This window comes from Myodes glareolus, chromosome 3, assembly GCF_982192425.1.
Source record: "Myodes glareolus chromosome 3, mMyoGla1.1, whole genome shotgun sequence".
Classification (NCBI taxonomy): Eukaryota; Metazoa; Chordata; class Mammalia; order Rodentia; family Cricetidae; genus Myodes; species Myodes glareolus.
Window position 1 is genome coordinate 70,951,638 of NC_142028.1, and position 23,727 is coordinate 70,975,364.

Genomic DNA, 23,727 nt, shown 5'->3' on the forward strand with positions numbered 1-23,727 from the left:
CGGCGCCGAGGCTGGGAAGTGAGGGGTGTGAATCGTCCCCGCGGGCCCGGGTGTCGTTGCGAAGGGAGGGACTGCTTGAGGACGCGGGGTGAGTGCGGAGGGGCGCGGGGCCGCAGACCCGCAGGGCGCGGCGGGAGGGGTGCAGGGCGGAGAGCGCGGCGGGCGGGGGGCGGTGCCGGCGCCGGGGGTGGGGAGCGGGTTGGGCGGCTGCGCGGGCTCGGCTTCTGCCGCCGCCGCTAGGGCGCGGGGGGCGGGGGGCTCGGCGGCGCGAGCTCGGCCATTGTGGGAGCCGCTCCCCTCCACCGCGCCGCGCCGCGCCGCAGCCGCCCGCCGGCCTCCTCCTCGCGCTCACAGGGTAAGGCGCGGGGCGGGCTCAGGGGGCTCCCGGCTCCTCCGCTGGCTGCGCAGTGATGCTTGGAGCCGGGGCGGCCGCACCCCAGCCCCGGGGCGACTGGCATACGGGTTGACAGGCACGGGCACCGTGACCGTGCGGGCCTCGCACCTGCAGCGCGGGGAGTGCGGAGCGCGCGGAGTCGGGGTTCCCTCGGGCGGCCGCTGCCCGGGCCAAAGGGAGGCGTGTTTCTGGGGAAAATGGGGCACACGACAGGGACCTGCAGGAGCGGGCAGGGCTGGGCAGGGAAACTCGCCTCTTGGTTCCCGAGATCGGTCGATGGCACCGACGCCCTGCCGATCCTCGGTCACGCGTCCCCGCTCTTTGTCAGCCACGCGCGGCGGGCACGCGGACCCACCCGCGCCGCCACCGACTCCGGGGAGCGCCCCTCCCCCGCGCCGTGGGGGTGGAGGGGAGGTGGGGAGGGCAGCAGCCTGTCGGTGCAGGGTCAGATGCTTGTAGAGGACCCAGGTGGTCTGGGGACCTTCGAGATGCATTGGGGGTGTGGGCGCGCGTTCCTGCCAATCCGGGATGGATGGAGTGACCCGAGTGACTGAGGAGTAGGGCGGAAGCCCGGAGGTCACACAGGTGTGAGTGTGTGTGTGAGAGTTCGAAGATTGTCACCGGCCCGGCTTGAGCCGAGGAGGGCCCGGCTCCTCACGGAGGAGGCCTTCCTTAGAGGGCCTTTGTAGTAAAAATGGGCGTCTAGGAATGGGAAGCTCTAGAATGAAGCAGGTGGTCTGAAAGGAGGGGCAGTCTCCTGCCCAGGGTTGAGGGTAGAATGAATACACAGCCTGAGTTTCCTAGAGGTTGGGGCTGTCACTTCAGCACCCGACCGGACCAAAGAGGTAGGTACTAGAAGGTAATGAGGAGACTGGGGTCAAGTGCCCCATAAAGGGCAAAGCCGTGCACGTCCTTGAATCTTTTCAACTCTTTTGGGGGCAAGAAGGGTCTTGGTGTTCCATGGGAAACGCCTCACTGCTGACACAGGAATGCCCTGACAGGGCTGCTCTGACTGCCCGGGCTTCACAGAAACCCGTGCATGGTGGGATCTTTTGTTATCTGAGTTCTGTGCTTCTGAGGGAGATGTCCCTGATCCAGGAGAGTGTCTCTACCTCTTGCTGCTTCTAAGCCGAGATTTCCCAGAATCTACAAGGAGCTATGCTAGAGATCCAGGCATTTAGGCCACTTCCCTGCTTTGCACAGCCCTCTGTGCAGATATTCCTTGTAAGGAAAAGTTGACAGCTTTCCCATGTCCTGTCTTTAGAGCCCAAACGGAACTATTTACCTGAGCTAGCTCTGGACCCTTATCGGAAGGCTGACAGCTGAAGGCACGCATCATCTTGGCTCTGAGAGCCCTTGGGGTGGTGGGCCATGTGTAGCAGATGGTTCAGGGCAGTGAGCTGGGCCTGGCTGAGGGAAGGCTGCCCAGTCTGACTGGTGGAGTCCAGCTGGCTTGGAATGATTGTGTTTCCACTCCTCTCCCTCCACTAGCTAAACTGACCAGAAAAACTGAAGGTCCTTACCATCACCCCGGTCTCATGCTGTGTGATGTATTCCCACACAGCCCTTGGAATGAGCCAATGAATATTTCATCAATGCCTGCTGTGTGACATACATGGTACCAGCTACGCTTACATTCACATTTCACTGTGTCCTTAAAATATCCTGGGAGGAGAAGTATTGCCCCCTCCCCCACTGTGGAGCTGCTGAGTCTCCGAGAGGTAGAGTGCTTTGCCCCTGATCTTACCGATTGTGAGTGACAGGACCAGAATTTACAGCCAGGTCTATATTGCTTCAGGTTTAGTCCTGTGTCTAATCTGTGCTGGAGAAACCAGGAATTCCCACCTATTGTCACTCATGTTTCTTTTCATTCCTGCTGCTGAGACTGTACATTAGCTTTTTGAAAATGTTTCCCATCTGTTGTCCCATTTTATCCTTATAGATTCCTGGGAGGTAAGAAGGGGAATGTAATAATAGCTTCTGCACTGAGTGCTCACTGGGTACCTGGCATCAAATGAAAGAATATTAGTTAGTTCTTGCAAACAACACTGTGAGGTTAGATGGTAGCATCATGTCCATTTTATAGATGAGAATGTCAAGGGTAACACAATTAAATAGCCTTTCCAGGGTCGTACAGCTAATGAATAATGGAGTAGAATTTGAACGCATATCTTTCTGTCTGGCTATTAGTACTAGAAGCTAACATTCACACATTATTCTTGTTTGTTTTTAGACAGTATCTCACTATGTAGCCATGGCTGGCCTGGAACTTGTCACATAGACCAGGCTGGCTTTGAACACACAGAGATCTGCCTGCCTCTGAGTCCTAGGATTACAGGCATGTTACACTAGGCCTGGCTAAAAATTCATTTTATTTTTAATTCTATGTGCGTGTATTGTGTGTGCATGGATATGTGCACATGAGCCAGGTGTCTGAAGAGGCAGAGGAGGGCATTAGGTCCCTGGAATTAGAGTTACAAGTAGTTATGAACTGCCTGCCGTGGGTCCTGGGAACTGAAGCTGGGTCTCCTATAAGAGCAGTATGCTTTCTTAACCATCTCTCCCTATAGCCCAAGTTTCTTTGTATGTTTGTTTGTGACAGGGTCTCCAAATATAGCCCAGAAGACACCGACCTCACAGTCTTCCTGCCTCAGCCTCTTAGCCTCACGAGTGCTGGGATTACAGTGTTTACCATATCCAGCCACATGATGCTTACGATTTATAAGTACTTCGGCTAGGGTTGTAACCCAGTGGTATAGCCCTTGCCTAGCATGTGCAAGGCCCTAGGCTCAAGCCCCAGCACTGAAGAGGAAGGGGGGAGATTTTTTTCAACAGACTTCTACGCTGTATCCCAGGCTGGCCTGGTACTCAATATGTAGGCTAACCTTAAACTACTTGTGGGATCCTTTTGCCCCTCTTTCTTTTCTCTTTTAATCTTCAAAGACATTATTGCTGCTGGGTGATGGTGGTACATGTTTTTAATCCCAACATTCAGGAGGAAGAGGCAGGCAGATTTCTGAGTTGAGGCCAGCCTGGTCTACAGAGCAAGTTCCAGGACAGCCAGGGCTACACAGAGAAACCATGTCTTGAAAACCCAAAACATATATATATGTGTGTGTGTGTGTGTGTGTGTGTATTTGTGTGTGTATGTATGTGTATGTGTGTGTGAGTATATATATGTGTAGATATATTATTATTTTTGTTATGTTGTGTGCGTTTTAACTGTTACATGCATGTCTGTGTACCACATGCATGCCTGGTGACTGCAGAGGCCAGAAGAGGTCATCAGATTTTAGTTTGGTTCTGACCTCTAGAAGAGTAGCCAGTGCTATTAACCACTGAGCCTCCCCTATACCTCTGTTTCACAAGCACTGGGATTATAGGCATGAACCACCATGCCTGATTTTTTGTTTTGTTTTGTTTGAAACCAGATCTCAGGTAACCCTGGATAGCCTTAAACTCACTTTGTTGCCAAGGCTGGTCTTGAACTCTTGGTCCTCCTGCCTCCACCTCTTAAGTGCTGGCTCTAATAGGTCTGTATCTATCTATCTATCTATCTATCTATCTATCTATCTATCTATCTATCTATCTATCTATCTATCTAGCATTCACATTCTATCTATAGATAGATAGGTAGATAGATCTATTACCTAATATAATTTTCCCCTAAACCCTAAGAATTAGTCTTGGCATGTGTTGTTTTTAATTTGTTTTGTTTGTTTTTCGAGAAAGAGTTTCATTCTACTCATTCTGTAGACCAGGCTGGCCTCGAACCCAGAGAGGCATCTGCCTGCCTCTGCCTCCCGAGTGCTGGGATTAAAGGCCTGCGCTGTCATGTCCAGCTGTGTTATTTCATTTTGTAAATGAGGAGACTGAGGTTCAGGAGGGTGACGAGATCAAGTCAGTAGCAGGGCCAGGAGTCGGGATCCTAGTTTCAGTGTTCCTTATGTGATCCTTCCATTCTGCTCTCATTCTTCCCCCTCTCCTCCAGATCCCTGCTCCCAGGACAGTCAGTCTTTCCCGTAGCCGCCCCTGCGAGCCGAGCCGCTGCCATGTCTTCCTCAGATGAAGAAACGCTCAGCGAGCGGTCCTGTCGGAGCGAGAGGTCCTGTCGGAGCGAGCGATCTTACCGGAGTGAGCGCTCAGGGAGCCTGTCTCCCTGCCCCCCCGGGGACACCTTGCCCTGGAATCTGCCACTGCATGAGCAGAAGAAGCGGAAGAGCCAGGATTCGGTGCTGGACCCTGCCGAGCGTGCCGTGGTCAGAGTCGCTGGTAAGAGAGACCTCCGGCAGCTTTGGCTAACTGGGTGCTGCGGGGCTGAGGGAAGAGTAGGCCAGTGTGCACTGCCATGGTAGGGAGCTGAGAGATCCTCAGAGCCGAGTCAGCTGGAATCTAGTTTGTTGTTATGATGACTGTTATTATTAAAGGATGATGAAAGGACATTCAAGAGAAACCTGGAGGAAAAAGAAAACAAAAACCCAGAGAAACCCCTGCCCACCCCCCCACCCCCAGTACTGACTGAGGCCTGTTCTCATTTCTCCTCCCTGCGTTCTTCTCACTCAGTTGTGGTTTATGTATGTAATAGTTACCTTCCTGGCCTCTGTTCCCGTGTGGATCTGTTTCTTTGTTTACCCGGAAAAAGATCTTCTGATTTACATCTCAGATTTTATGGTTATTTGAAAATTTATTTTTATTTTTGTTTTTTCATCACAGGGTCTTACTATGTAGCCCTGGCTGGCCTGCAACTTGCTTTGTAGACCAGGCTAGTCTCAAAATCACAAGAGATTCGCCTGCCTCTGCCTCCTGAGTGCTGGGATGAGAGGTGTGCGCCACCACACCTGGCTCAGACTGTGTGTGTGTGTGTGTGTGTGTGTGTGTGTTTCCTTCAAAAGTAACTATAGTCAGGGTTTTTCTCCATTCTATTCTTATCTCACTGTTCTGCTGTAGTAGGCTAGACAACACTATGACGATCATGGTTAGGAATAAAAACTTTTGATTTCTGTCACATTATTTCCTTACAAGGAAGCCTTTGGCGGAGGCGATTTTACTCACGCCACCTTTCGAAGGTTGTGTGTAGATTCTCCAGTACGGGTGCGAGGGCTAGGGGCTGCCTCCTCTGATCAGGAGGTGCCCGTTTGCCTTTCCCAAGCAGCAGAGGTTAAGAGTGTAGGCTTTGGTATCAGACTAGAATAAGGAGTTACGGGTGGTGATGTGCTTGGAACTGAACCTGGGTCCTCTGCAAGAATAGCCAAAACTCTTAACTGCTGAGCCTCTCTCCAGCCCTCAGCCTAGTGTTTAGCTAATAAAAGAGCTGCTTCACTGGAGGCATCCAGAGCTGGCTCCCAGATGTGCGCTCAGCACCTCAGCAGACCTTGGTGTCACCAAGCAGGTTGCTCGTTCAGTGACGTCATCAGCTTTGTGGAGGTCTGTCCCGCAGGTGCCTCCTTCGCTTCCTTGTCTCACCTGGACCTTCTTTCTGATCAGCCGGGTGGTTCTGGTTCCCTCGGTCTTTTCCTCCTGCTTCCACGTGACTGTCAGAGGATTTTAGTATAAGATGCAAACCTGCTCCCATCACCCCAGCTACTTATAAGTCATCTCTGGCTCCTCGTTGCCAGTGAGGTAAAGGCTTCTGCATAGGAACTCAGCCCAAACCAGGCCCCACTCCATCTCCTCCGCTTTACCAGCTGCCCCCACCCCCATCCCCACAGCACTGCGCAGTTGTTCGCCCTTCAAGGTATGCAGCATGTGGGATCAAACCTCTAGGCTTTAATTTTCTTCTCTGCAAGATGTTGGCTCCTCCTCCTCCTCTCTTAAGTACCAGCCCTTCTAGCCCTTATGTCCCCAGTGGTACCCAGAGTCTCCTCCTCCACTCTTATATATTCATGCTTTTCTCTCCTCCTGTTCCCTTGCCCTGCAGAGCAGTGAACCCACAGGGAGCCCATCACTCCCTCACGACTGTGAGCTATTCAGTGCTGTGGCTGATTTTATGCCTTGACCTTCAGTGACTTACACAGGGGCCCTGTGCACACTAGAGATTGTCAAGAAAGGAGTGACCGACCAAATGAGAACAAGAAGTACTTAGAGGCTAATATGTGGCAGTGGGCTGCGATGGGAAGTTAGGAGGAAGGGGGCTCTGTAGACGCATGGGTCAGGAAAGATGCAGGAGCGAGTTCTGGAGGAGCCAACGCCAGAGAAGCATGGCAGGCAGGCTGCAGTGGGAACTGCTGGAGGGCAAGAGGGAGCCCGTGGAGGAAGTCCTCAGGTTTCTTGGTCCTGAAACATCAGCTAGTAACCAAGTTTGGAGCAGGCCCTAGGATGCAGGAAGAGGTTTGCCTGCCCCAGCCTTGAAGAGGCATAATTCAGGGGCCACTGAGTCACAGACCTCTCCTCCTGAAGGCAGAGTGGATGCATCACTTTTCTCTCCTTGTTTCTAGCCTATCCTTCATCTCTTATACACAGCTCTAGATGGCTCGGTGACAGTTGCTTCCTCCAGTTCTCTCAGAAGGCTCTGCTGTTTAAGATTCTGGTCTAGGCAATAAGTCAGGGCATTCAAGGGAGCTTCATCATCAGGCAAAGGCCCTCAGGACCCTGCCAAGTCAGCTGAGAAAGGGCTGGGTAGGTGTTGGGCTGTGCTCTTATGCTCTGTTTCTGGCATCATGCTGATCTTTGCATCCCGATCCACCAATGGCTGTCTTGGGGAGGGGGCTGGACCAGTGAGGCTGGAGAGGGGGAGACTGCCGCAGTTAAAAATAACCATGCTGTGCTGCCCTTGGGTGTTTCCTTAGGAAAGAAGAGAGGCAGCTGAGTCGGACGAGGCTGCTACTTTAGTGTCTGGCTCAAGTCTCCATATGGTTTTAGAATGCTGTGGGGGCTCCACCAGAGTAATGAAACAGGCAGCCTTGCTTCTGGGGAGACTCCCACATGTGGGTGCTGGGACACCCTGAATGCTCTGAAGCTCTCTGCTGTAGAATTTGCCTTCTGGGAGGAAGTGAAGTCAGGCTCACACCGGAAGCAGCTGTGTCCTGTGTAATCTCCTCCCCCAGGTTTTGGGTTATGAAGCTAACTGGGGCTGTTAGAATCAGTCTCATCAAAAGCCAGACGGTGGTGGCGCACGCCTTTAATCCCAGTACTTGAGAGGCAGAGACAGGCGGATCTCTGTGTGTTCGAAGCCATCCTGGTCTACAAGAACTAGTTCCAGGACAGGGACCAAAACTACAGAGAAACCCTGTCTCGAAAAAAAACCAAACGGGTCGGTGTCTTGAGCAGGTCTTAGGACCCCACCTTTGGTGAAGGGGCGTGATGGGAACTCTCTGCTGGTCACTATTGCAGAGGAGAGAGGTCAGCCAGTTTTGAGAAAACCTCTTCTCAAGGCAGACTTCCCAGACTCAGGGATGCTGCTGGCCAGTCTGCCCCTGCCTGCCCTCACCCCTTTCTTGTCAGCCCTGTTCTGATCTCCCCAAGCCTAGCCCCTTCGAAATGCACCAAGAGTCAATTGTGACAACTTCAGGGTTTGCGGAGATTTCAAGAGGCTGTGAGCTAGTCAGGACACACGCTAGGCTAAGGCCCTGCGGCCCTGGGGACTTCTGTGAAGTCACACAGGATTGGCAGGCACAGATCTAGTTAACTCCTAGTGTGAGGTTGCTCCCATTTCTTAGACCACCTGGCCCAGTCTGACTCCTGCACAGGTGACAGTTTAAATAGCTGGCCTGCTCTCCAAGTCACCGCTGGGAGCAGCCTTGAGATACTGACGGATAGAAAAAGGAGAGGGCAGGGACAAAACTGGAGAGAGCCAATAGCCTGTCTCAGCATCTCCCTTAAATTCCACACCCCAGGCCTTTCCCTTGCTTCTTCCACTCTGACTCTGTCTTCAGTGACTAGCAGCCCTAATGGCTATCCTTACTCACTGAGGGCGGTCAACACATGGTGGGGGAGCTTGGGAGGTTATTTTTTACAAGGTATATAACATCAAACTGGGCGCTGAGGGTGCACACCTTTAGTCCCAGCTCTAGGGAGGCAGATGCAGGCAGCTCTCTTGAGTTTGAGGCCAGCCTGGTCTGCAGAATGAGTTTCAGGACAGCCGGGGCTGCACAGAGAAACCCTGTCTCAAAACAAAACAACAAAGCTCTATTCTTTGAGGCCTGTGGGAATAGGTGAAGAAAATGGTCAGACAGATATCATATGGTTTTACAACTACACAACTCTAGGAGTCACCATTCACATTTGTTGCCATGTGGGTTTGTACAGTTGTTATGATTAGTTTCTCGCAGACACCTGTCAAGTATCTTGTTTTGATTAGGGCAGGGTTGGTGCAAAGGGATTCATTCGCCTTCCACCCATCAATTAAGTATTCATCCATCCATCTATTTAGGCCTTTCTTAGTTTTTCTTTTGTTTTGTTTGAGCCCAGGTTAGCCTTGAACAATCTGGGTGGCAGAGGCTGGCTTTGAATTCTAGTCTTTCTGCCTCTACCTACCAACAGATGGATTTCAGGTGTGGGTCACCAACCCCAGCTTTGTTCAGTTTCTTTTATTTTGTTTTAAGGTTGAGGAAAATTTTATTAGAATCTACAAGGAAATCTGCAGGGCAGGCAGCTGTAAATCTCAGCCGCTGCCTGGAGGAGGAGAATGGAGAAGAGAAGGGAATACACCATGTGGTTTGTGTTAAGTGGGCCTCATGGTCAGCGAGCCACACATTGGGGAGGGGGACAGTGGGGGAAGAGTAAGGACATCCCTGTGTTAGGGGAAGCATCTTTCATCAGCAGGGAGGAAGAAGGAGAGGAAATTGTGCTTTTCTGATTAATTAGAAATGTGAGCCAACTTAGGAAGCTGAAGCTGCACACCTGCAGCCCTGCAGGAGACTGCCCGTTGTTCTGTTTCTCCCTATGATGTCAGACTCTCAGTCTCTCTGAGCCGCTTCCCATGCTGCCTCCCTCTCTTCCTTTGCTTTTGCCATTGGTATTCAAAGACAGCTGAAGATGTGGTTCTTTCTTTGTGGAATTCAGTCTAGCTGAGAGGATGGGAAGAAATTGATTACACTGTGAAAGCTACACACAGGAACTCAGGCTAATCAGTTGGACAGCATCGTAGAAAGTACCGTTTCCAACATCTGCTCCATTGCAGCCTCCTCCAGGAAGCCGCCTCCAATCCCTCCTATCGGACAGTTCATCTCTTCCAAGCCCTTTTCCATCTTATGTTCTAGCTCTTTGTTTCCAGGTTCATTGTCCACACCAGACATGGACCCTGTTCTAATCGGAAGTCCCATCTTGCTTTTCTGACCGTGGGCAGACAGTCCTGAGAACACTGATGCCATGCTCTTCACGGAAGGGCATCTGCTCCTCCTTTTTGTCCATGCATCTCTCCTCCGGATCAACAGATTCATCCATCCATCCATCCATCCATCCATTTATCTATCTATTCAATAAAAAGATCGAGCCCCTGCCATGTACCAGGAACTACAGAGACAGTTGTATCCAGAGTCAGGAAATCTATCTAGCAGATGACTTTAGCCAGGGAGCTTCAGTTTCATTTGTAAAGTGTGTGTGGGGTGGCGGGGAGACAGTCATACCTGCTTCCAGCAACCTTTGACTGGGGATCAGAGCTGACTGGTGAACAGAGGTGTACATGCCCATTACTGCACTTAGTGTGGTCCTTCCTAGTACTTGGTTAGCAACCCAAACTGCAGGAGGCCAGCAGTTTCCTAGGTCAGCAAGGAATGGGCCTGAGCTGGCCACTTTCGTTGCTTTCTTTTGTTCGGTCCAAAGGCTTTGTCAGAGAGCAGGTGGAAATGGTTTGTTCTGGCCAAGCCACAGATGGGATCAAGGGCTGTAGGGGTAGGAAATGGGACTCTAAAGAATATTTCTACTGGGGACCCATATTCCCGGGCAAGCAATCTTTCTTGTTCCGAGCATTTTGGAGCTTTGCACCCAAGAAGGCTCCTTCTCTTCCCAGCTTCTCTCACTTTTCCTGGCTGTGTGTTGTGGGTCCTGGCTCTATCCTGGAGCTTGGTTTCAATAGCAGGAGAGGCCTGGGAAAGTGGGGCAGCGAACTGTAGCTACACACCACCAGCTCAGCTGCAGTGCTTTGAAAGTGAATCTGGGTCACATTTGCTGGAGGGATAGAAAATGACCACGTGGGCAGGATTCTGTGCAAGCAGCTAAAAAGACAGCCAAGCTGTCCTTTCTCTGAGGCTCAGGGTCCCTTTGGGACCCCAGCTGGTGAGGGAGGTGGTTGCTGGATGGTGAGGTGCAATCCTTTTTTGTACCATCGTTTCCCACCATGCTTTTCGAGTGAGTTCCAGGTAATACAGAGGAATAGCAATCTGGCTTGTGGCTGTCTGTTCTGGACGTTAGGAATACAGAGAAAGGACTGGATGCTTTGGGGACAGTGAAAGGCTGTCATGTCTCAGAGATGAGCTGCCATGAGAAGAACTGACCGTCACAGGATCTAGGACTGCACTTGCCTCTACTCTAACAGCACGCCACCTCACAGGCATGTGATCATACCTGGGTGTGAGAATTAATTATCCACCACCCAAGTGTTATATCGAGCCCGTCTGGCATCTTTTCTCATAGTTGCTGTAGCTGAGGCCTGCCGTGGTTTGATTTTATAGCCTGCTGGTAGTTGTCTGGCTCTGCCTTGATCAGAAAGGGCCTTCCCAGCTGGACTCTCTCCTTGAACTAAGGATGCTGCTAAAGAGAAGAAGTGAAGCCCCGTGATCTGAAGAATGATCGCGACCTGTGCCCCACTCCTACCCCCGATGTTTTATGGCCAAGGGGAGGATTCTGCTCCAAGCCTCAGTGAGTGTGTCTTTGGGCATGCGCTCCTCACACCTTCGCTTGTGGAAGAGTAAAGGACAGTTGTTTAGGCTTCCGTTCATCCATGCGAGGGAATGACTTTGCATTCCCTCATTGGGGACCCTGAGAAGTCACTAACCTCACATTTTCATTGTTAAAATCGGGGAGCAAGAGAGCTGCCTAGGAGTTTTGTAAAGTGGGTTAAGAGATCATGTGAGTAAGCTGCCTGCCTTGTAAGCTGCCTTTAACGACATTGGCTAGTCCCCTTTTAGTATCCTTGATTCGCTCACAGGCTTCCCCATCGGTCTATGGGCGCTGGTTTACCTGTCTTCCATTGGTGCTGCACTTACTGACTCCATAATCGTTCCTTTAGCTACCTTGCTCAAGGTTCAGTGAGGGCTTCAGGGTTCAGCTCCTGCCTAGGAAAGGGGTGAGGATGCAGGCTGGAGAAAACTTCTGTGGAAGTTCCGAAGGGAGAGGGCTCCTCTTGCACCTGCCCATCTGGGACCTGGAGCCGGGAATACATTTGATCTGGGACTTGGGAAAGAACTAGGAGCTTGCTAGGACATCCTGAAGAGAGGGACACACTCACTGGGTTTTCATCCTTTCTCTCCTTTCTTTGTCCTCAGCAGGAAGGGGAAAAATGAAAGGGAACAGTTGGTGGGAGTTAGGAGTTAGAGAACACTGAGGGTGGCTTGGGGCGTGAACTCTGGACTTAGCCTAGGAGCTCCTAAGAGCTCATGTCATGGCTGGTAGCGCGACTGCCAAGACCTAGATGTGTACCAGGGCTTCACGCATGTAATTTCATCCTCACAGAACCCTGGGACATCACTGCTAGTAGAAAAACTAAACAACTTGTTTAGGTTTGTGCAGCAAGCTAACAGAAAGTCAGGGTTCGGCATTGTCAGTATGCGTGGTGTCTCCTGAAGCCCCATAGGCGCCCCGCTCCCTGGAGTTACTGAGTACTGGGCGGGTGTCAGGTCCAACCAATGCCAAAGCCCTTGCTCTGTCCAGAGAGCTTCAAATACAAGAGCAGCGAGAATGATGTTCTGAATAGTCATCACCCCAAAACAAAAACTACCAACCAGAGCATGCCTTTAATTGCAGTGCACATGAAGCATGGGCAGGTGGGTCTCTGTGAATTTGAGACAATCCAGTCTACAACGTAAGTTTCTAGACCAGCCAGAATTACATAGTGAGACCCTATTAAAAAAAAAAGTCTGTAGGTGCTGTAGGCTCCTTAGGAGGCTGAGGCAGGAGCATTCATGCTTCAAGGCCAGCTTGAGGCGCTTTAGTGAGACTCTGTCTCATAGTAAACGTATAAACATATAAATATACGTTTATATACGTATAAACGTGTAAACGGAAACATAGCTCAGGGGTAGACTACTTGCCTAGCCTGCAAAAGGCCTGACATTCAGTCCCCATTACTGAAAAAGAAATTTTGGGCAATCCGATACTTTTGCATGCCCTCCAACTTTTTTTATTAGCATATATCTAGTATATAAAATAATGACTTTTTTGTTGTTGTTGAGAGAGGGTTTCTTTGTGTAATTCTGGCAGTCCTGGACCAGGCTGGCTGCAAACTCAGTGATTTGCCTCTCTGCTGAGATTAGAGGTATGTGCCTTTAATTTCATTAGTTTTTTTCTTTTTTAAAAAAGATTTATTTATTTAGTGTACAGTGTTTCTGTACTGCATATATTCCTGCAGGCCAGAAGAGGGCACCAGAGTGCATTACTGATGGTTGCTGGGAGTTGAACTTCGTTTCCCCAGCCTCTTATTGATTGATTCGTTTGTTTTTTGTTTTTCTGTGTATCTCTGGCTGTCCTGGAGCACACTCTGTAGACCAGGTTGGCCTTGATCTGTTGTAGGAGAAGGTCCCTTTGTTTCATCCCGGCGCCCGGCTAGCTTACACCCGAAATAATCACATAGAAATTGTATTAATTAAATTACTGCCTGGTCTATTAGCTCTAATTTCCCATTGGCCAATTCTAACATCTCAATTCAACCCATTTCTACCAATCTGTGTAACACCACAAGGTTGTGGCTTACCAGGAAAGATTCTAACCAGCGTCAGTCTCAGGCAGGAGCTTCATGGCGTCTGCCACTCTGCCCTTCTTCCCAGCATTCTGTTCTGTCTACTCTGCCTATCTAAGCTCTGCCCTATCAAAAGGCCAAGGCAGTTTCTTTATTCAACCAATGAAAGCAACACATAGACAGAAGGACCTCCTATACCATCGATCTTTGCGAGTTCTGCCTGCCTCTGCCTCCCTGAATGTTGGAATTAAAGGCATGCATCACCATTGCCTGATGGTGCACCTCAGAAGACTTTTATTTTAAAGTTCTCCCCCCTCCCAGATTTATTTATTATCTATACAGTGTTCTGCCTGCATGTATACCTACATGCCAGAAGAGGGCACCATCATATGGTTGCTGGGAATTGAACTCAGGACCTCTGGAGGAGCAGCCAGTGCTCTTACCCTCTGAGTCACCTCTCCAGCCCCGCCTCAGAAGACTTTTAAGATCACAGAGAGAAGGAATCGCCTTGTGAGAAAAGTCTGTGTGTAAGACCTGTTCTGATGCTTAGGGAAGTATTCTGCCTGACTGTTCTCACCTAAAAACAGAGACTGCCACACTGTAGAGCCTGTTGAGGCCCTGGGGATTAGCACTCAACTCTGTCCTTTCGCAGATTTCTATCATGGGCAGTGTGGGAAGGAGAGATTTAAGGTGGAGGGAAGGCTCATAGATAAATTGCTGCATCTTTCAATTTGGGAAACATCCCAATTTCCTGAATTAAGAACCTCACTGCCAGCACTTGGGAGGTAGAGGCAGGCAGATCTCTGTGAGTTTGAGGCCAGCCTGGTCTACAAGAGCTAGTTCCAGGACAGGCTCCAAAGCTATAGAGAAACCCTGTCTCGAAAAACAAAAACAAAAACAAAAACAAAAACAAACCCCCCCCCCCAAAAAAAAACAAAAAAAAAAAAAAGGAAAAAAGAGGCTCACTGGGGCTCTGGAGAGATGGCTCAGAGGTTAAGAGCATTGCCTGCTCTTCCAAAGGTCCTGAGTTCAATTCCCAGCAACCATGGTGGCTCACAACTATCTGTAATGGGGTCTGGTGCCCTCTTCTGGCCTGCAGGCATACACACAGACAGAATATTGTATACATAATAAATAAATAAATATTTAAAAAAAAAAAAGAAACTCACTGCCCAGGAAGATGAGACCTGTTCCTGCAGGAAGGGCAATAGGGTGTGAATGAGGCTTGACACTTATATTTTGCTTGCTTTTTTTTCAAGTCAGGGTTTCTCTGTGTTGTCCTAGCTGTACTAGGACTTGCTCTGTAGGCCAGGCTGGCCTCAAACTCACAGAGATCTGTCAGGCTCTGCCTCTGGAGTGCTAGGATTAAAGGTGTGCAACCAGCATGAAGCTTGACTCTTTCAAGAGGGAAAAGAATACAGTTTTATTCCCACAGAGGTTGGGAGAGGGTGGAGGGACCAGGACCTTTTCTAACTTCTACTGATCTATTCCTTTGCATGTATCTGGTCTTTCTTTGACCACCAGCTCCCAAATAACGACATAGAGACTGCTTATTGAACATGAAACGTTGGCTTTAGCTTAGGCTTGTTCCCAACTACTTCTTTTTTTAAAAAATATTTATTTATTTATTTATTATGTATACAATATCCTATCTACATGCATGCTTGAAGAGGGCACCAGGCCACATTACAGATGGTTGTGAGCCACCATGTGGTTGCTGGGAATTGAACTCAGGACCTTTGGAAGAGCAGGTAATGCTTTTAACCTCTGAGCCATCTCTCCAGCCCCCCTCCCCCAACTACTTCTTAACACTTAAATTAACCCACCAGGTGGTGGTGGCACATGCCTTTAATCCCAGCACTTGGGAGGCAGAGGCAGGTAGATCTCAGTGAGTTTGAGGCCAGCCTGGTCTATAAAGTGAGTTCTAGGACAGTCAGAACTGTTATACAGAAAAACCCTGTCTCATAAAAAAGAAGAACAAACAAACAAAAAACAAACTTAAATTAACCTGTTTGTATTAATCTACATTCTGCCATGTGGCTTATTATCTATTTCCCCAGTACAATAGGTACAATGCTTTCTCTGCATCTTGCTGGCTAATCCCCACCTCTTAGATTGTTTCCCCAAGTTCCTCTCTCTCCCAGAAGTCCTGCCTATCCTATCTTGCCTAGCTATTTGCCATTCAGCTCTTTATTCAGTCAATCAGCAGGTGCCTTTAGGTAGGCCAGGAAGGACAAACACATCTTTACACAGTGTGATCAAATATCCTGCAATAGATCCCAGTGGTTAAATGGACTTTAAGAAGCAGGTGTTCTATAGTATAAAGGAGACAGACACCTGGAGAGTTCAGTACCTTGCCCTGAGGTCTCTCAGCTTCAGTAAGGGGCCAAATTGGGAATGACTCTAGGTCTGCCTAAGGCAACCCACTGTCTTTCTAGTGCACAGTAAGATAACAACAGCTAAGGTCTGTGCAGCACTTCAAGGTGCACGGAGTGTCTCTGCACCCTTTTGATGCACCCAGTCACGAGAGGCCGGGGCACGTGAGGCATTCCACATACCTTTGGGACAGCTGCTGATTAGGGCGCCTTTGCTCATTCTCCGCATGGGAGATTCTTTGGCAGTGACTCTGAGAAGCCACAGGAGAAGGCCTAGGGAGATTCGAAGGTGGTGAGACTTGGCCAGTTGCTATGGTTACCCAGATGGCTGGGTAACCATTTTGAGGGTTGCTATGGTGATGGGCTGCTGGGTGGCAGGGAACCTTCTTCCTGGGTGGCTGGCACCAGCCAGGCTTTTGAGATGAGGGGTACTGCCCTTCCACAGCAGAAGAGGGCAGCACATGTGCGGGTGAAGTCTAGCTGCCCCAAGGGGACATCAGGCAAAACTCAAGCTTCCAGGCAGCAAGCAACTTCAACTGGGACTGGCCAGAGGGAAGGGCTGGACCTGCAGACGGGACTCCTGAGGCAGAGACTAGAAACAGGCAGTTTGCTTTCAACCAAATGATAAGATTGAACAGTCTCTGCCTTGCCTGTTACCAGCTTCTATATAGACACAGCAGACAGCACTGTAAAAAAGAATAGAGCACACGCACGCACACACACACTCACACCCCTACTCGCAAATGTATTTATAAAGCATGAATTAACACATAGAAAATAGAGCTGTATAAACCAAATGGAAGAAGTGCTGGGAGCAAGCCTCCAGAGGCTGAGGGGCCTCCGCAGGAGATGCCATCCTCCACTACTCTCTTTACAAGCAGCACAGAAAGGGGCCTCCGTCCTTGCTCACTGAGGAAATGTTGGTTTGAATTTTTTCTTTTCTTTTTCTGAGACAGAGTCTCACCATGTAGCTCTGGCTGACCCAGAACTATGTAGACCAGGCCGGGCTTAAACTCATAGAGAGTGCCTAGGGAGTTCTGGGATGAAAGGCATGTGTTAAGCCTAGCTTCTGAATTAGATTTATTTGTTTGTCTGTTTATAGAGATAGGGTTTCTCTGTCTAACAGCCCTGACTGTCCTGGAACTCAATTTGTATACTAGATTTTTTTTTTTGTATACAAAGATTTACCTACCTCTGTGTGTGTACCAGCCACTAGGAGTTCCGGGATTTCTTTCTTATTATTTTTTTAATAATTTATTTTTTATTTTATATGTATTGGTGTTTTGCCTGCATGTATGTCTGTGAGAGGCTATTAAATCTTGGAGTTACAGACAGTTGTGAACTGCCATGTAGGTGCTGGGAATTGAACCCAGATCCTCTGGAAGAGCAGTCAGTGCTCTCAACCTCTGAGCCATCTCTCCAGTCCTGAATTATGGGATTTCTGCCTGGGTCAGTTAAAAGTAGCTTCATGTGTTGAGAGTGAGCTTTCACGTGGGATTTCAGTAGGCAGGAGGAGAGTAGCCTTTTTAGGCAAAGGGTCGGAGTTTGGTTCCGGGGAGGATGCTGCCCACAGAGTAGGAGATTCTGTGAGAAACAGGCATAGTATTTATGTGGGCGTGTGTGCCTGTGGCAGCTGGGATTGAACTAAGGTTTGTTGCATGCTAAGAATGTACTCTGCTACTGAGCTACAGTCCCAACCCTAAGGATTTCTTAAGTACCTTAGCCTAACCAGAAGCCATGATCAGCTGAGTATTTGGGGTCATCTGGTTCACTCATTTTTTTTTGTAGTTGATCATAATTTTAAAATTCAAGGAGTGTCCTAAACATTAAATGTTATATGCTGAGGATTTCACGATAACTAACACATACAAAAGCCCCAGCTCTTAGAGCTAATGTTTTAGAAAGGGTAAAAGTTAAGTTGGCAGGCACGGGAGAGGTGGCTCAGTGGTTAAGCGCTCTTGCTGCTCCTGCACAGGACCTGGGTTCAGTTCCCAGCACACACACGGTGGCTCACTGCTGTCTGCAGTGCCATTTTCAGGGGATCCAACGCTCTTCTGGCTTCTGTAGGCACTGCTTTGCACACATACATACACGCACACAAAACATTCCTGCACATAACAAAATAGAAACTACTATAAGATAAATGTAAAAGATAAAATGACAGTGCATGCCTGTGGCTGAGGCTGAGGCAAAAGGAATTCAAGTTCAAGGCCAGCCTAGGCAACATTGTGAGAACTTTCAAACAAAGAAAGACCTTGTCTCAAAGAAACAAGAACAGCCGTCGAAGAAGAGATCCAACACCCACACTTTGTCGTCTGACCTCCATTCCTATGCTTTGACATGCACACACCCTCATGCGCACAAAATAAATAAAAACGTATTAAGAAAGAAACAAAGAAGGGAGACAGTGTGGTGGTACAGGCCTGTAGCTCACGTACTCAGTGCTCAAGAGATAAGGTAGGAGAATTGCAAGTTCAAAGCCTGCTCAGGCAATTTAGAGAGATATTGTCCCACAATAAAGAGTAAATGGGAGGCCTGGTTTAGTGTCACACAGCCTCAGGAGTCAGAAGCAGGTGGATCTCTTTTGGTTCCAGGCCAGCCTGGCCTACACCTAGAGTTCCAGAACAGCCAGGCTACACAGAGAGACCCTGTCTCAAAAAACAAAACAAACAAATGAAAACAAATGTAAAAGAAGGGGGGAGGCGGCTCAGCAGTTTAGAGCACTTGCTGCCCTTACGAAGGACAGGAGAGGGGTTCCCAACACACAAGAGGGGCTACTGACAACTGCCTGTAATTCTATCTCCAGGGGACCTTGTAGCCTCTGCAAGCATCTACAATGAACACCCCCCCCCCCCCATCCCTCAATTTAAAAAGTCTAAAAAGGAGGGCTGGGGATAGAGTTCACTTGTAGAGTGTTACTGCTGAATGGGGAAATTGAGGAAGGGTTCCCTGTGAGCATTTCCAAGAGGAAAACGAGTTACCCTAAAGGAGAGGAACAACAGAGTGCATAGTTTTGGAGAAAACCAGATGGGAAGGCCTTCCTTTAAGAGAGCATATTTGATGCACACCTTTAATCCCAGCACTCGAGAGGCAGAGGCAGGCAGCTCTCTGTGAGTTTGAGGCCAGCCTGGTCTACAGAGCTAGTTCCAGGACAGCTAGGACTATTACACAGTGAAACCTTGTCTCAAAAAGCCAAAAAGAAAAAAAAAAGAAACAAAGGAGGGAAGGAGAGAGGGAGGAAAAGAAAGGAAGAATGAAAGAACGAAGAAAGAAAGAAGGAATGAAGGAAAGAAAGAAAGAGCATATTTGAGGAGCTGAAAAGTGTCAGGGTTTTTGGAGGGGGCACTTGACAAAAAAAATAGGTTTACTGCCTGTATTACCCGTCTCTTCCACTAGATGTCCTCCCAAGTTCGTTCTTACATCTGCCCCTTTCATAGTCACCTCTTTAGAAATTCCACAGCAGGCCCACCAGTCAGAAGGAGCCCCAGAGCTTTCAGCATTGTATGCTTTGGCAATAAACTCTCTCTTGGAAAAAAAGTAAAACAAAAACAAAAGCAAAAACCCTGCATTTTGGTAGGCTTTCTTCCCTCCTCCCGCCCCCCAGCAGCTTTGAGCCTTGTACAAATTTCTCCCTATAAAACAGGAACAGCAGCCAAACATGTGGACTTCCCCTTTCCCATTCATCAGAAGAATGCTTTACTTCAAACTCTCAGGGGAGTATTTAAATGCAAATTTCGTCAAGAAAGCGACTTGGGTTGGAGAGAGGCACTCTAGCTACAGTGCAAACCAGAACCCTCTTCCTAATTACCAGGTTTCTTTCCTTTTCTTCCTTTCTCCCTTTTTGAGGCTGTCACTATGTATAAATATAGTTTAGGCTGGCCTCAAATGTACAGTTCTCTTGCCTTAGCTTTCCAAAGGCCTGGACTGCAGGTTTGCATCACCACTCCTGGCTTTACTGTTTCTTTCTTTCTTTTTTTTGGGGGGGGGGTTAGGCACTCACAGAATGGGGACAATGACACAGGATGGGGGTGGGGTGGGGTCTCACTATGTAGCCTTGTCTAGCCTAGAACTCACCTTGTAGACCAGGCTGTTCTCTGACTCACTGTGATCCATGCCTGGCTTTTTACTGTGTTTCTTAATAGGAACCTCAACCCTTTGCCTTATCCTCCCTAGCCTCCTGGTCTAGCCGCTTCCCTCTGTTATTTCCCAAGCTTTGCCGAGTATCAGTCACTATTCTTGAGAAACCTGCTCCCAAACCGGTGCTGGGAGAAGGCCTAGGATGGGATAGGGGCCTTTTCTATTTGCTCCAATGCACTGAGGGAGGAGGCAGGTGTCGGTTGGTAAAGGGGGCCAGGGTGGAGACCTGTGGAGGTGACTCTGGCCTGGGCCCTCTTGGCCCTGGTGGTGTAAGTAGTGTGGAAAACGCAGTGACTCAGCGCTGGCCCAGTCCGGAGCTCCAGAGGAGGCCATTCTCTAGTCTCTGCTGGCAGTCCCCATACTCACTCCTTCAGTTTGCATTCTCTGCTAAATGCCTCTTATTCTTTAAGGAAAAAAATATAGCTGAGACCCCTTCTCCTTGTGTTTGTAGACCAAGCTTATTAGCAGCAGGCCTCAATCTGTGAACTATGTTTTTTTTTTTTTTTTTTTTTTTTTTAAAGCACAGAGTTTAACTGGAAAGAGAAGAACATTTGGCCCAAGGATCTTCCTTGTCCTCTTCCATTCCAGGCCCTCTTGGTGTAACCTCCACACTTAGAACTTGGGCAGCTCAGCAAAAATGGATGGGAAGACAGACGTATGATTAGTTATTTGCTCAGCTGCTTTCCGACCAGGGTGTGACGCGGGAGGCTATATTGAACCTATTAGTTAGAAGCGGCGTTTCTTTTCCTGGTTATTGATGTGCTGAGCAATGGTTGACCAAATAACTGACATTACTCACAAGGTACAAAGCTACAGTTCTTGCTCTAGGCTAAGAGGCTCCTACTTCAAACTCTTAAGAATGGGAACTGAAGTGGAATTCCAAGTGTCAATTTTGGTTGCTCAATGCCACGTGAAATCTTTTTATATGTGCTCATGTGCCTTCACTGTGGCATTTACTAGTCTAAGCACCACAACCACTTCCCCATCCCCTGAAAAACAACGGTTGAATGGGACTGTGTGGGTTAAAAGTATCATTTACAATTACCAAAGTTCCTCTCATTTGTCTGAGACAGGGCCTTATTCTGTGGGCCAGGCCAACTTTGAACTTGTAGCAATTCTCCTGCTTCAGCCTCTTGACTGCTAAGATGACAGGTGTGAGCTACCATAACCATCTTGGAATTCCTCAATCATTGCTCTTGGTTCCAGCTAACTCATGAATCCTGGGATTGAATGACACAATGAGAACCTGAGGACGCTGGGAACCCTTTTACAAAATGGTCCCAAAGAAATTCCTGCCCGTATTTACGTTTCTTTTTCTTTCTGGAGGGCGGGGAATAATTGGCTCTTGGCTTCACTCTTGTTGCCCTAACCAGTTTACTCCAGAAGCCTTTCTTTGTTCCCTGACAGTCCTGGTGCAGCCTCAGGTTCCCACATTTGTCCCTTTTGATCTAAGTCGCTCCGTTAAGAGAGCTGTCACAGTTTACTAATCCTATTGGGTCCCCCCCTCCCTGGGTTGATGCCCTCCCCCCACGTGCAGTCAGAATCCTGTTTTCATTGCTTTCTCAGTTGTCATTTCTCAGGCTCTGCTCCTTGGCCTGGTTTACTTTACGGTGATGGCTCTGTCCCTCTCGCTTCCACTTCGGTTTTGTCTCTTTCTGGACAACCCTTTGTTCCTGGGCTTCTTTGTGGTCGTACTTCGGCCTCACAGAGTAGTCCTGGCCGGGGCTTGCCCTTGTCTCGGTTCCGGAGCCGTCTGGCCTTGGATGTGAGGCGTCTAGGTCTTTTGCTCCCCGTCTGCCTTCAAGGTTTTCTCTAGGACTTCTCCCGCAGCCGCACAGGCCGTGGCTCCCTCCTTTGTCCCGGCTGCCGGTGTAGGGCAACGCTGAGTGGGGCTGCGGCTCAGCCTGGGTCGGCCCGGGGGTCTCCCGGCCGCTACCACCACAGCTCTGGTCCAGACGGACGCGGGGCCTCCTGGCGGCGGGCCTCAGGCGGCGGCCGGCCTGTCCGCCGCCCCGCTCCCTCCCGCGGCCCGCCCGGGCGGTGGTCGGCTGCCCACCCGGCCCAGCAGGCAGCGGCCGCGGGCTGAGACGCGCCCGGCGGCGGAGGCGGAGGGCTGAGGGGCGGGGAACCGGCCGGGCCTGGCGCTCCTGACAGGAGGCGCCGCCGCCGCCGTCGCGCCGGGGCGGGCTGAGGGAGGAGCGGAGCCGAGGGGTGGGGAGGCGGAAACGGGAGCCGGGACCGGCGGAGCGCGAGCGGGCCGGGTGCGAGCGGGCTGAGGAGCCGAGCGCGACTGCCGGGCCGGGCGAGACGGACGTAGAGGCGAGAGCGAGAGAACCGAGGGAGCCACCGCCGCCGCCGCCGAACCGCACAAAGGCCGAGGCTGGGGCCGCCGCCACCGCCTCAGCGCGCGGGCCTGGAGCCGGCGCCCCCCGGGGCCCCGGCAGAGCGCGGCGCGGGCAGCCATGGCCGGCTACGTGCCGGGTCAGCAGCCGGCCAACCGCAGCCAGGAGAAGGAGTTCGTGCAGGCGTACGAGGATGTGCTGGAGCGCTACAAAGGTGAGGCTGGCGCCGGGCCGCCGCTGGCCGGAGCCCGAGGCCGCGGCTTGGCCCTCGCTGCCCCGCGCGCGGCCGGCTGCAGGTGGGGCGGGGGGCGCGCCCACCCGCGCGGGCCGGGGCCGGGAGCCGCGGCCGCCACTCGGGGACCGGCTTCTGGAGAGTTGAGATAAACCCGGCGAGCCCTGCTGCCAGGCCGGCGCTCCCGTATCACCACTCACACTGTTTGCTCCTATTATCTGGCCGGGGCCGGAGGAAGAGAGACGTGGAACTGGCTCTGGAGACCGACTGCTGTGGGACTGGGTGGCGGAGGAGGAGCTGGGCTCGAGGGAGAGTCTCTCCATCGGTTCCCTGGGGCGAGCTTCCCAGCGGTGGCTCTCCGGGTCGCCCGCCCGCTTTTGTCTCCCCGACTCTCGGAGGAGTGGCGCGCGGGGAGCCTAGGTTGCCCAGCAGCGCCCTGGCCGGGGGTCGTGGGGGATCCGGGTGGGTTGCGTGGTCCGTGAGTGTGCAGATTTCGGTGGCGAGGCCTTCCCACCCCCACGCCACCCCCTCCCTTGGTGTCTGGGCCTGCCGGTATGAGGCAGGGGGCTAGTTATTTTTTCCCCCCCTCTCAGAAATAAAGATTGGTCTCGGAGCTCGGATTTCAGCCCCTGGAGGCTGTCTTGGGAAGCAGTTGAGCGAGTTAATGCCTAATCTCCGCCGAGTGCACGCAGAGAAAGTTTTGACAGGCCAGCAGGCTGCCTTCCCTAAGCGCCCAGGTGCCCCGAGTGAAAGGCAGGGGTGCGTGGCGCTGGGGCCCCAACTTTGATTTATCAGTGTGCTCTCGACCGCAGCTTGCACTCTCTCCCAGAAAGTTCACAGGCAGCCACCCCCCCCCCCCATCCCCTTTAAAAGCTGGGGCTCTGTGACTAGCCTTGCCGTTCTTTCCCTCTGAAGGAGAGAAATCTTCAAGCCTTACGATTGAGGCCGGCATACGTGTTTACAACACCTACCCAGTGAAAGGAAACTAACGACAAAGCTGTAACACCCCCCCCCCCTTTCTTTTTCTGGTCACACTAGAGCTCTATTTGGGAATGCAGCATGGGGGTGGGGACCAGATGAAATGGTAAAAGGGACCCTCTGGGGCTTCTATTTGTTTTTGCTGCATCAGCTTCTGTAAGCCGTCCAGTTTTCCTGCCTGCAGGGAGTTTTCTGTCAGCCCCCCCCCCCCGTGGCCCTCCTTTTAAGAAGTACGGATTATTCCCGAGCGCGGAGAGGTTAGGTTGTGCTGTTCAGCCTCATTGAAAAAACGCTGCTTGCTGAATGCTTCCATTAAGTCTCCTCTGCAGGCTTTTTAGCAACCCTGGACGGCTCCTCAGAGGGAGGCTGTGCTGGGGCTGGCTCCGGCTGTGGCAGCTTTCAGCCGGCAGAGTTAAAGCCCTGAGACAGGAAGAAATCTC

The 23,727-nt window shown here is 50.7% G+C and overlaps 1 protein-coding gene and 1 long non-coding RNA gene across 16 annotated transcripts in view; one reads left to right on the plus strand and one right to left on the minus strand.

The window, feature by feature from the left end:
* LOC148122683 (uncharacterized) overlaps nucleotides 1-23,727 on the minus strand; it is a 411,935-nt gene that overhangs the window by 296,962 nt on the left and 91,246 nt on the right. The gene's annotated exons all lie outside the window — the stretch shown is intronic.
* Nucleotides 4,432-23,727, plus strand: part of Macf1 (microtubule actin crosslinking factor 1) — a 333,972-nt gene continuing 314,676 nt past the window's right edge. For all 15 annotated transcript variants that reach the window (XM_085686536.2, XM_085686537.2, XM_085686541.2 and 12 more), the window contains exon 1: nucleotides 4,432-4,666. In XM_085686536.2, coding sequence (XP_085542662.2) covers nucleotides 4,447-4,666 — 220 coding nt within the window. In that variant the 5' untranslated portion in view covers nucleotides 4,432-4,446. The remainder of the gene's footprint in view (nucleotides 4,667-23,727) is intronic.